Source organism: Schistocerca cancellata, chromosome 3, assembly GCF_023864275.1.
Source record: "Schistocerca cancellata isolate TAMUIC-IGC-003103 chromosome 3, iqSchCanc2.1, whole genome shotgun sequence".
NCBI classification, from domain to species: domain Eukaryota; kingdom Metazoa; phylum Arthropoda; class Insecta; order Orthoptera; family Acrididae; genus Schistocerca; species Schistocerca cancellata.
This window is the reverse complement of record NC_064628.1, coordinates 327,620,114-327,632,630: the sequence shown is the minus strand read 5'-3', so window position 1 is coordinate 327,632,630 and position 12,517 is coordinate 327,620,114. Positions and strand designations below refer to the sequence as shown.

At 42.4% G+C, this 12,517-nt stretch overlaps 1 protein-coding gene across 1 annotated transcript in view; it reads right to left on the bottom strand.

Annotated features, from left to right (window-relative positions):
* Positions 1-11,779, bottom strand: part of LOC126176291 (trypsin-3-like) — an 85,671-nt gene extending 73,892 nt beyond the window's left edge. Inside the window, exon 1 of the mRNA XM_049923441.1 lies at positions 11,699-11,779. Coding sequence (XP_049779398.1) covers positions 11,699-11,779 — 81 coding nt within the window. The remainder of the gene's footprint in view (positions 1-11,698) is intronic.
* Between the last annotated feature and the right edge of the window lie 738 nt (positions 11,780-12,517).

Here is a 12,517-nt window from a genome sequence, read left to right as displayed (position 1 = left end):
CCACCATGCGTAGCAATAATATGGCGTAGTCTCTGAATGAAATTACCCGAAACCTTTGACAACGTGTCTGGCGGAATAGCTTCACATACAGATGAGATGTACTGCTTCAGCTGTTCAATTGTTTCTGGATTCTGGCGGTACACCTGGTCTTTCAAGTGACCCCACAGAAAGAAGTCACAGGGGTTCATGTCTGGCGAATAGGGAGGCCAATCCACGCCGCCTCCTGTATGTTTCGGATAGCCCAAAGCAATCACACGATCATCGAAATATTCATTCAGGAAATTAAAGACGTCGGCCGTGCGATGTGGCCGGGCACCATCTTGCATAAACCACGAGGTGTTCGCAGTGTCGTCTAAGGCAGTTTGTACCGCCACAAATTCACGAAGAATGTCCAGATAGCGTGATGCAGTAATCGTTTCGGATCTGAAAAATGGGCCAATGATTCCTTTGGAAGAAATGGCGGCCCAGACCAGTACTTTTTGAGGATGCAGGGACGATGGGACTGCAACATGGGGCTTTTCGGTTCCCCATATGCGCCAGTTCTGTTTATTGACGAAGCCGTCCAGGTAAAAATAAGCTTCGTCAGTAAACCAAATGCTGCCCACATGCATATCGCCGTCATCAATCTTGTGCACTATATCGTTAGCGAACGTCTCTCGTGCAGCAATGGTAGCGGCGCTGAGGGGTTGCCGCGTTTGAATTTTGTATGGGCTACGGTCGCAGGTTCGAATCCTGCCTCGGGCATGGATGTGTGTGATGTCCTTAGGTTAGTTAGGTTTAAGTAGTTCTAAGTTCTAGGGGACTTATGACCTAAGATGTTGAGTCCCATAGTGCTCAGAGCCATTTTGTATGGATAGAGGTGTAAACTCTGGCGCATGAGACGATACGTGGACGTTGACGTCATTTGGACCGCAGCTGCAACACGGCGAACGGAAACCCGAGGCCGCTGTTGGATCACCTGCTGCACTAGCTGCACGTTGCCCTCTGTGGTTGCCGTACGCGGTCGCCCTACCTTTCCAGCACATTCATCCGTCACGTTCCCAGTCCGTTGAAATTTTTCAAACAGATCCTTTATTGTATCGCTTTTCGGTCCTTTGGTTACATTAAACCTCCGTTGAAAACTTCGTCTTGTTGCAACAACACTGTGTTCTAGGCGGTGGAATTCCAACACCAGAAAAATCCTCTGTTCTAAGGAATAAACCATGTTGTCTACAGCACACTTGCACGTTGTGAACAGCACACGCTTACAGCAGAAAGACGACGTACAGAATGGCGCACCCACAGACTGCGTTGTCTTCTATATCTTTCACATCACTTGCAGCGCCATCTGTTGTTGAACATTGTAACTACTGTAATTTCGAAAGTTTGTCCGCCTGAAAATGTACTGTTGTCCCAAGCATATTACAACAAACGGTGTATCTCTATCGCTGCTCGTTTAGTTTTTATTGCCGTTTCAAATATACCGGTCATTTTTGAAACACCCTGTATATGCATTCTCCATGGTTGTTAGAGTGGTAACTAGGACAGCTTCTGGAGTATCTGTTGAGGGATTGACGTGTTTCTGAGAGATACATATTCAGCTTTTCTTCTCGCTAAAGCGAGCCAATTAACATTTGTGCCGCTAGCGGTTTGTTTGAAGAGAAAGAGACTGTGAAAGGAAAATAATTAAGGCGTGGAATCACCGGAGATCTGGATATATAATGAAGATGGATTTAATACACAATTTCCTCCATAAATAAGGTTTGTGACTTTTTTGTTCTGGAGTGAATGAACGAATGAGTTTTTTCTGAATCATTTGATGATCACGTTGGCCCTGTAATTAGTGGGGAAGTTTCAGCTATGTCGAAGAGAGCCTGCAATCACTGAGTCTGTGTTAAATCGTCCAAAAAGGCTTCGTACACATATGGAATTCGCAATCTTTCGTAAAAGGAACAAATTGTCCAAACTATTGATTTTCCCGACTGACTGCAGTGTTTAACAGTAATAATAAATGTAAAGATCTCTTACAGCAAGCCAGCCGCTGATTACCAAGACGAAGGACTCCACCAAAGATCCTATTTGGCTGATTTCACGTAATGAAATATTATATTAAAAACTGTACATAGATAAAAGAGAGAAAGAGAGAGCGAATAAAAATAGAGATAATACTAATAATCCTCTATTAGTCTAATTTTTCGCCTGTCTTATCACGGATCGGCCAAGAACTGGGAGGGTCTTATTTTACTGTATAGATTTATGTGTGAAGGTGAAGGGATCTTAAAGGCAACAGATACACGTCTATACAGACAAGACATTACACAGAGATAGCGACTAGCTGCATTCATCATCTATTCTTAGATAAAGAGACGGCAACTTATTATCCGAATATTTAAAAATGTTAAAATTGGATAATGGGACATCTGTTACAGTATCCACGAATAGTTAACTTGGCATTAGAAGGAGAAGCAGAGAAGAAAAATAGTAGGGACAGAACAAGCCTAGAATATGCAAAGCAGATTACTAAAGATGTTGGGTGTAGTAGTTAGTTGTGGGCCAAAGAGTGTACAGGACCACTTTCCACCCCATCTATGCCTGCGTCGTTAGGGTCCTGGGTAACGGACCCATTATCCTCCCTGCATAAACAGACCAGTCCCTTGGTCGAGCTTCCTTAGGTAATAAATCCATCCTTTTATTCTCTTACTCGGTATTTATTTAAGGTAGTACGTGACTCTGAAGTGAATAAACCGCACACTTGTGCTCGTAAGTTATATTTACATAAGTATAATTTATAACCAGATGATTTCAGTCTTATTTTAATGTCCATAATTTATGACCCAAAATGGCTGCCTTCCCCCATCTCTCCTCCTCTCTGAGTATCCCACTTGCACTCGCATCCTACTGTAAACAACCTGTTCACTTTTTCCCTTACGTTTATGCAAGTCTGATATATGGTCAGATGCTTTTAGCCTTAATTATCGTAATTTACGACCGAAAAATTGCATCAGACACACTGACCTATTGTGGCTGTGTGAAATTCATGTGATATTTGCAATTTCGTTTTTGGAATCTGCAGTAGAGTATTGTTCCCTATGGAATTTTCTGCAAGCACGACAACGTTATGTCCATCTCCAGTTTCTGTTTACAATTTTGGATGGATTTGTTACAGTTTTGGCAAATTCTTATAATTTTGCTGATTCCTTCCCAGTATTTTTGTGTGTTTGTTAACATAAATTCAGTGCCAAACATACCTTTTTCTACAAATGCTGGATGTCCCAAATCACTACAGTCTTAATTTACAGGTGTAGGAGAACCAGAAGAGTACTTTGACATAAAGGACTAAGAGTTGGAATTAAACATTCAGTTTCTTATTGCGATAAACTCCTCCTCCTCCTTCTTCTTGCGTTACGGTCTCTGTAGGACTACGGGCAACCATTTCGTGGACTGCATTTTCCTCTTCTTCTCCCAGAACCTCTTCATTCTTTCTCTTCTTCTCTCCTGCTCTTCTCCCGAGATCTTCATTGTTCTTTTCTCCTATCGGCTCCACTGGTGACACTCTAATCTTTTCCTGTATTCTTCTCTGTCGTTGATCTCCGGCATATTGGTCGGTGTATATTTGTTCCTTCAATTTTCCTTTCCTTCGACCTTGATCCCCAATTCCAACCAGACCTTCCGAAGTCCAACAACCCACTTGGTTCCTGTCTTTCCCCTTGTTCTCCCTGTTGTTTCCACACTCTCTTCGTCATTCTGTCCATACTCATCCTAATTACATGTCCAGCAAACCTTGCCCTTTTGAGTCTGATTTCCCCGGATATTGTTCTCATGTTCCGGTACAGTTCTTCCCTAGGTCTTCGCATCCATCTCTCTCCACCTCTTTTGGGACCTATTATTTTTCTCAGTATTTTTCTCTCTTCTTTCTCTAGTTGTTCTGCCCCATTTCTTCCATAACTACTCACACCTTAAAGAATAATTTGAGCTCTCAGCACCTCTTCAAATCGATGACTGACAGTCTCAACACAGGCATTACAACAGCGCATTCAAATATAAAAAAAATAACAAATAAAATAAAATATAAGTGGCGCCGTTTCAAATATCCCTGTTGTGTGTTGTATGGAGAGACAGGGCGCTATGACCCTACCTATCAGGGCATCGCTAATTTCATGCAACAACTAATTCAAGTTACCCTGTCATCATCGTCTTTGTCTCACGTACAGGTACAGAGGTTAGGAATATGCCGGTTCTGTCTCCATTTTCCTCGGTTAACCTTCATGAAGCGATAGAAGAAAACCAAAGGGTTTATTTCTGGTGATCGTTCTGGCAATGGACAGTACTTCCAATACATCGATGAAGGAATCTGTTATTCAAGTGCTCATGGAGAATAATATCAAAGTAGGACGGCACACCACCGTGTAGAAAACACATATTTTCAAGGACAAGAAAGATATATTAGCCACAACCGTGACAGAAAATCTCGAATGCACTCTATGAAATATGCACCATTCAAACACAGTGGCTACAAGAAAGATCCTGTTATGTAGTTGTGTGCAATACGAGTCCACTTGTCGATGGAGAATTGTTGCTGCTGATGTGAAATCAGAACACTTTATAGATTTCCATCACTCCAGACAGGGTTCTTGCGATAGCTGGAAACGCCATCGCCACAGAAAGAGACCTCATTTGAGAACAACATGATGTGTAGAAAACTCAGCACAGCAGTACTGCACTGGATAATCCACTGATAGAAGTGGACTCTGTGGTCAAAATTGTTGGCCCCATTGCTTACAGACGTTGTTTCGATAGTGATGTGTTGTTGCTGCATTTCACTGACAAGTTGATGTGTGCTTATTTATGAATTTTGTCCAACCCAGTACAACACAATCTCCACAAAGTCTACTTCGGAAACCATTCTTAGTCAAGCATCTTCTGTAGGGTTGGCACAAGAGCCAACACCGTGTCAGGAATGGAGGCCGAAATGCATGCGTTTTAGATCACGCAGGCTGGCGTGAGGAGGGAAGAACTATACTGACGTGAGGTCTGGAACATGACAAGGAATTAGAATTCAGAAAGCGGACGTAATTAGTTTCATACTTAACTTTAATCCATTAATGACGAACGTCGCTCTTGACGGTACATGATTCACAATATTATCTGTTCAGATTATACTAACTGAATATTGCGTCTTGCTAGGTCGTGGCAAATGGCGTAGCTGAAGGCTATGCTAAACTGTCGTCTTGGCAAAGGAGAGCGTATGTAGTCAGTGAACATCCGCTAGCAAAGTCGGCTGTACAACTGGGCGAGTGCTAGTGAGTCTCTCTAGACTAGACCTGCCGTGTGGTGGCGCTCGGTCTGCAATTACTGATAGTGGCGACACACGGGTCCGACGTATAGTAACGGACCCCGGCCGATTTAAAGGCTACCACCTAGCAAATGTGGTGTCTGGCGGTGGTACCTCATCTTCCACATCTCTCTGTTCCTTAAACGACCCAGTTTCTCGTAAGTTTTTCTCCACAAAGATAATTTTCTCAAATTTTGATGGTACTGTTACTCTCATAGAACAGTATTGTACAAACAGAATGCAAAAAGGTACGCTGAATAATTCAAGCAATTATGGAAGGAAAGAAAATTTTATTGACTGGATAGAAATCACATTAGTGACTGGGGAGAAATCGCACAGGATTCAGTTTTGGGTCCACTTTTTTTCCTTATGTACGTGAAAACAACTAGCACGTAACATTCAACAAGCAGAACTTATACTTTTCCATAAGATACTATAGTTCAATTCTTTTATCTTGGCGGCTCGTGCATGCCCGCCCAGACGCGGGAGATTGCTGCGTTGCCAGATGCATGCGCCAAGAGAAGCAGCGCCATAGTATAGTATAGTTCGCAAACTGTGTTTAGGGTGCAGCGCGCAGTTTATGAAGTAAAGCCACCACGGCCGCATTAACCCTTTCGCTGCTTCAGAGACGTGCTTCCCGCATTCCGCGCTGAGCGCGATTTTGTCATTACTGCACTGCTCGCCTGTGCAGACACATGGTGTTCCGACTGCTTTGACACACTTATCATTCGATTTCACAAAAACTATTTGGCCCAAAAATTTGATGTTTTGCACATCTTCTTGACTGATACCTTCCCCCCATAAATGATTTAATTTTGTTTGGATGTTCAACGCAGTTATTGTGCGGCATTAAATGTAGTAAACCATTGCACGAAATTTTGAAGAGTTTGCAGAGGTAAAAGTCCACAGCGTATACTTTCCGCATGGTCGATTTTAGTAGCCACTAGAAATTTCAAAAAATTACAGTGAAACAAATAAAATTCATGAAGTAAGACACTTCGATATAGTTTTTAAATAAAGAAAATATTAAGTATCGAACAAGATTTGATCTCGGACACCTTTGTTTAGCAGTCAAAGACCTTAACCGTTACGCTAACACAGCTCAGTGTGCAATAGAATTCTTGCAGTAGTTTAAAAGAGTCAAGCAAAATACCGACAAACACTGTTTATCGCTATGAATTACTCTGAGCACTATGGGACTTAACTGCTATGGTCATCAGTCCTCTAGAACTACTTAAACCTAACTAACCTAAGGACAGCACACAACACCCAGCCATCACGAGGCAGAGAAAATCCCTGACCCCGCCGGGAATCGAACCCGGGAACCCGGGCGTGGGAAGCGAGAACGCTACCGCACGACCACGAGATGCGGGCTATGATTTACTCACGTTTCGTCGAAGTACAATAGGAAATAAACAATTACCGCTGTTCTTTATTGCGAAAAAGCGGTTAGTGAGAATGAATTTCCTTGCTATCCCCTGAATTAGGAGGCTTATTGCTTGTTTGGTTTAATTAATTAATAGAATATGAAACAGTTGGTATAAAAAATGCTTTTTCCAAACATTCTTTTATAGAAAGTCTGCTATCAAGACATTGCTTTTGTTCAGTTACTTTATTTATGACTGAACGTTTTTAAAACTGAAGACACTCGTCCGTGCTCTGCACTGCAGTCGAGCTCTTGCAACGTCGTTCTCTGTTCACTGGCTGACTGTGTTTTGTGACGTCGGATGCGCAGAACGAACCTAAGCTCGGCCGCCATCGTAAAAGAAGCGCACTTTAGTGTCAAAATAAAAGCCACTTCCACGTTCATTGTTAGGAAGGAGTGATAGCTGTCTCTTTTCAAAGAGTCAAGCGATTTTTTATCTGCTTTTTATAAATAGATACGTATATTTTGTGTTTACTTTTGGTGGATTTAGTTGTCGCAGAATTCAGTTTTGCTGTAACGACCTTGTTACGTCATAATGCTTATTTTCTCAGGACTGTTTGCTGCTAAGAGGTCACTTATCGTCAAAGAAGAAACAATACCGCGTAACTGACAACTTGTCCATTTTTCGTTTTACGGTCAGATAATGTCGTTGACCGTATGCGCATCAGCTCTTAACGTCATAATGCAGAATTTTTAATTATTTACCATGATAAAATTATCTAAAACAATACCGCGTATGTGACGCAGCAAATAAATAGATGGCAATACCGCGGAACTGTAGAGAATATTAAATACAGCGTATCTACAATCTATGGATACTGTTAACAATACCGCGTAAATATAAAATTGCGCGCAGTCACAGCACGTTGTTACTGCGTTATTACGTATTTAACAGTGCTCGAAAGTGGTTCCATGCTTGTAGCTTCATTCGTGATAATGGACAGCGATATAGATGACGATCTTTTTACTGGAGAAGAAATTGTTTCTCAGCTCAAATCAACTTATGAAAGCGGAGAATCGTTCCTGAGAGTGACTGACAGTGGTAAGAAAATTGTTTTATTATTCACCTTTGAATTTTAGTAGCACCGCAAGTGTCTTATTGTGATATAAATCAGAACGCCCCCACTTAACTCGTTCTGTGCTTTATTCATCTCTGCCAAAGATTTCTAGACTGTTCACTTTCTTGTAGGATGTCCCGTAAATGCAGAACAAACAACAGGCGAGGAAAGTCGTAAGGCTGAAGTTACATTTACCGAAGAAGATTTAATTTCGTATGTGGGGTTCTCGGTTACTGTTCCTGCAACATCTAATGACGCAGGTAAATTTTCTTGGGATTATTGTTAATAGTATTACTGATGCCGTCGTTCCCATAAATACATGAATTTGAGCTTCAGCTTTGTCTGCTTGAATTAATTTATAAATATTTTTCATCTAGAAACTTCAGTGGCTGTATCCAACAATCCTCAAAATGAAACCACAGTCACAGCTTCCACTAGCGACGACAGTACTTCACACTCATTGCTACGCGATGGTGCTCATTGTTTGCCATACACTCTGGATAAATTATCGGAAGATCACGGGAGCAATAATGATGCTGACAGTGAAGGCCAAGAATTTTATGGTGACGTAAGCAGTGACAGGAAAATGAAGTCTAAACCACATCCTGAAGATTGGAAGAAAAATGCCAATAAAATTCTGAGAATGCGTGGCCAGGCGTATATTGGATACAAAAAAAAAAAAAAAATAGAATTGGTAAAATCACTCATGATACTCCAAAAATGGCACGAAAATTAGGTCTGACATGTACTTCGAAGATGTGCCAGAAATCCATTCAAAGGAAGTGTCATCAGTTTCCTGCTGATAGGCAGGCAGTATTGAACATATTTTGGGAAATAATATCAGGTGATCAGAGGAAGGTTTACGTTATCAACCTTGTGGACGTAATTCCAACCAAACGTCCAGGGAAGAACACTGGCGAATCCAGGAGAAAAGGGACGCTATTTATCATTTGAAAAATGAGCTGGGGAAACAAAGTATGCAAAAAGATATTTCTCAGTGCTCTTGGGATTAAAGAATGGACTGTCCGATATTGGCTGGGTAATTCCACACATGGGATGACCTCGAATCAAACAGACGAAGAAGAAAGATGAGAGAACCTTCACGAAAGAATTCCTGGACTCTCTTCCGAAACTTCCGTCGCATTACTGCAGGAAATCCTCCTTGAAGTTGTATCTTGAGGCTATTCTACAATCCAAACAACAGCTGTATGGACTCCATGTGGAAAAATGTTATGCAGAGAAGGTTTCACCATTAAGTCGGGCTACCTTTAACTTGATTTTTAGAAGATGGTAATATTAGCTTATTTTCCCCCAAGAAAGACCAGTGCGAGTTGTGTTGTAGTTAAAGGCTTGGTAACTTGTGGAAGCAACACACAGAACTGAAAGAGCAGGCAAGGATGCAAAAAGACGCTGACAAGAAAGAAGCCCAGCAGAAGCTCTGCTCAGTGTACATCATGAACTTACAGGCCGTGAAAGTAGCTCCATTTTTAAGTGCAAGAGCAGTTTATTATGACACAAAGTTGGCCGTTCATAACTTTACAATGTATAATTTAAAAAGTCGTGATGCAGTATGTTACTGGTTCGATGAAACGCAAGGAGATTTGGTTGCATCATGTTTTGCCTCGTGCATCGTGGACACCCTATCCAGAACCATTAAGGAAAATCTCGTTCAAGGCTTTCTGTATTCTGACGGCTGCACATATTAGAACAGAAACGTGATGTTATCAAATGCTCTTTTAAGATTAGCAATTGATACTGGAGTATTGATTAGACAAAAGTTTTTGGAGGAAAGCCATACTCAGATGGAATGTGACTCAGTTCACAGTTCCATTGAGTGCAAGCTTAAAGGACATGAATTTACACTTCTTAGTCAATAAGCTATGATATCTAAAGAAGCGAGAAAAAAGCTACAGCCATACGAAGTCCATTACCTAGATTATTCCTTTTTCATCAACAACGCAGAGAAAAGTTTGTGGCTGTACGACTCAATTAGGTTTGGAAGAGCCGTGAAAAATTAGCCTACAGTTACCGATCTGAGGGCGCTACAAAATGGCTCTGAGCACTATGGGACTCAACATCTTAGGTCATAAGTCCCCTAGAACTTAGAACTACTTAAACCTAACTAACCTAAGGACATCACACACACCCATGCCCGAGGCAGGATTCGAACCTGCGACCGTAGCAGTCCCGCGGTTCCGTACTGCAGCGCCAGAACCGCGCGGCCACCGCGGCCGGCGAGGGCGCTACAGTACCGCCCAAATGGTATTATTTACTACAAGCGCTCTTTCAACGAGGTGTGGCAAGAACTACCGAGGTGTCCGAGGAAAATTCGTGGAGATGTTTGCTTCCCGAAACTATAAAAGGAAATACTGAAAATCAAGATAGCCAAATGGGGTCATTTACGACAACTTAAATCTGTTCTTCCTAAATATTGTCATAGTATAACAACAACATTCCTTATGAATGAAAATTATCGCGGAGATAACTGTGTGACGAGTATCAGTGCAGTGTAATTCTCTGTTGCTACTATGAGTGACGTTTAGGATTTTTCTTGAAGAAATGTGCAGACATTATCGCAACTATGTAAACAGTATATTTATTTAAAATATTTCTATGAAATCTTTCAGTAAAAAATGATTAATGCTCCAAAATGTGCTCTTACTAGCTTTCTCAGCACCAAATACCAACGTGAATGTGTCAAGTTGTGCCGGGAGACTGATAAACAAATACCGCGTAAGCAACAGATAATGGCGTAAATACCGAGACAATTCCGCGTATGTGCCGTAATTAAGCTTTTTAAAGTGTATTTTTTTTGTTTCACATTTTTATTTGATCCAATATTTCCTCGTAGTGCTACGATGCAATTTTAGTGCCGCTGTGAAATGTATTAGGCATTTTAGACAGTTTTTTGTCTCTCGTGTAAAATTCTTATTTTGCTACTTACGTGGTATTGTTTCTTTACCGACGTTATGTTTTCGCAACTATTTACACTTTGAGTAGGCTCCTGAACTAATTGCTTGAAATAATTTTCGGAGAAAGCATTTAGTACAATTACTGACGATGTTTCATACCTACAACCGGCTCTGAATACGTATTTTCGTCCACAAATCGAAGCTAGATTGAAATCACCACCAAATAAAATGATACAAGTGAGGTACCTATTTGTGACGAGATGTTTTCATTGAACTGTTCAGAAACTGTATCGTCTGAGCCGGGAAGTCGGTAGAAGGAACCAATTAGAAATTCATTTCGGTTGTAAAGTATAACCACTACCCACACTAACTCACAGGAATTATCTGCTTCAATTTGGCTACAAGACAAACTACTTCTAACAGCAAAAAGGCGCCTCCAGCAACCGTATTTAATCTATTCTTACTAAACGCTGTTAGGTCCTTTGTAAAAATTCCGGCTGAACTTATCTCCGGTTGTAGCCACCTTTCGATACATATAACGATTTGAACTTCAGTGCTTAATGTTAGCGCTTGTCTCACTGGTTCTTTTCGAACACAGATATGACAATTTACAACTACAATATTGATTGCTGCTATGTCTATCCCCTTCTTGTGTTCATCCTGCACCCTTTGAAACTGAAACCCTTTCTGCACTTTCCCGAGGCCCTCTATCCTAAAACTCCGTCCAGTCCATTCCACACATCCACCGCTACCCATGTACCCACCTCCTACGAGTAATGGACACCTGACCTATTAAGTGGAACCCGAAACTCTATTACCGTATGGCGCAAGCCGAGAAATCGACAGCCTATACGGTCGCAGAATCGTCTGAGTCTCTGATTCAGACCCTCCACTCGGCTCTGTACCAGAGGTCCACAGTCGGTCTTGTTGACGATGCTACGAATGGTAGCCACCAGGTGGTGTTGGAGGAGCGCCTCCGCCCTGTACTCACCTGGCTGGGGAACTCGTTCTCTGCGGCGTCCTGGCCGCCCACCACCAACCCGTGCACCGGCTCCAGCGCGTCGCCCACCATCTCGCCGCCGCACCGTCGCCCTCCTCAGACGCGTGGGCGGCAGGCGACACCTGCCGGCACAGCCGATGTCCGTTACACACTCACTCACTCTAGGGATTCTCCCTCTGGCACACACCGAGCGAGGTGCAGCAGTGGCTAGCACACCTGACTCACTTTCGGGAGAACGACGGTCCAAACCCGCGTCGGGCCGTCCTGATTCAGGTTTTTCGTAATTTCCCTTAATCGCATCAGTTAAATGCCGGGATGGTTCCTTTGAAAGGGCATCACCGACTTCCTTCCCTACTTCGATTGGACTGATGACCTCGCTCTCTGGCCCCCTCCCTCGAATCAACCAACCAGCCAACCTCTGGCACAGTGCCACCGACGCCATTCACCATAAATCTGCACCTATCGCCACTCTTACCATCAAAGTGGACATGCAACATGTATCTTACCCAAAGACATCATATAAGATATGCTCAAATGGTTCAAATGGCTCTGAGCACTATGGGACTTAACTGCTGAGGTCATCAGTCCCCTAGAACTTAGAACTACTTAAACCTAACTAACCTAAAGACATCACACACATCCATGACCGAGGCAGGATTCGAACCTGCGACCGTAGCGGTTGCACAGTTCCAGACTGAAGCGCCTAGAACCACTTGGCCACACCGGCCGGCGAGATTTGCTTTAATCGCCTGAGTGTCCCAGGTACTGCAGCTGAGCTTAAAATTGTCCACTCTATAGTTCGATTAAAAT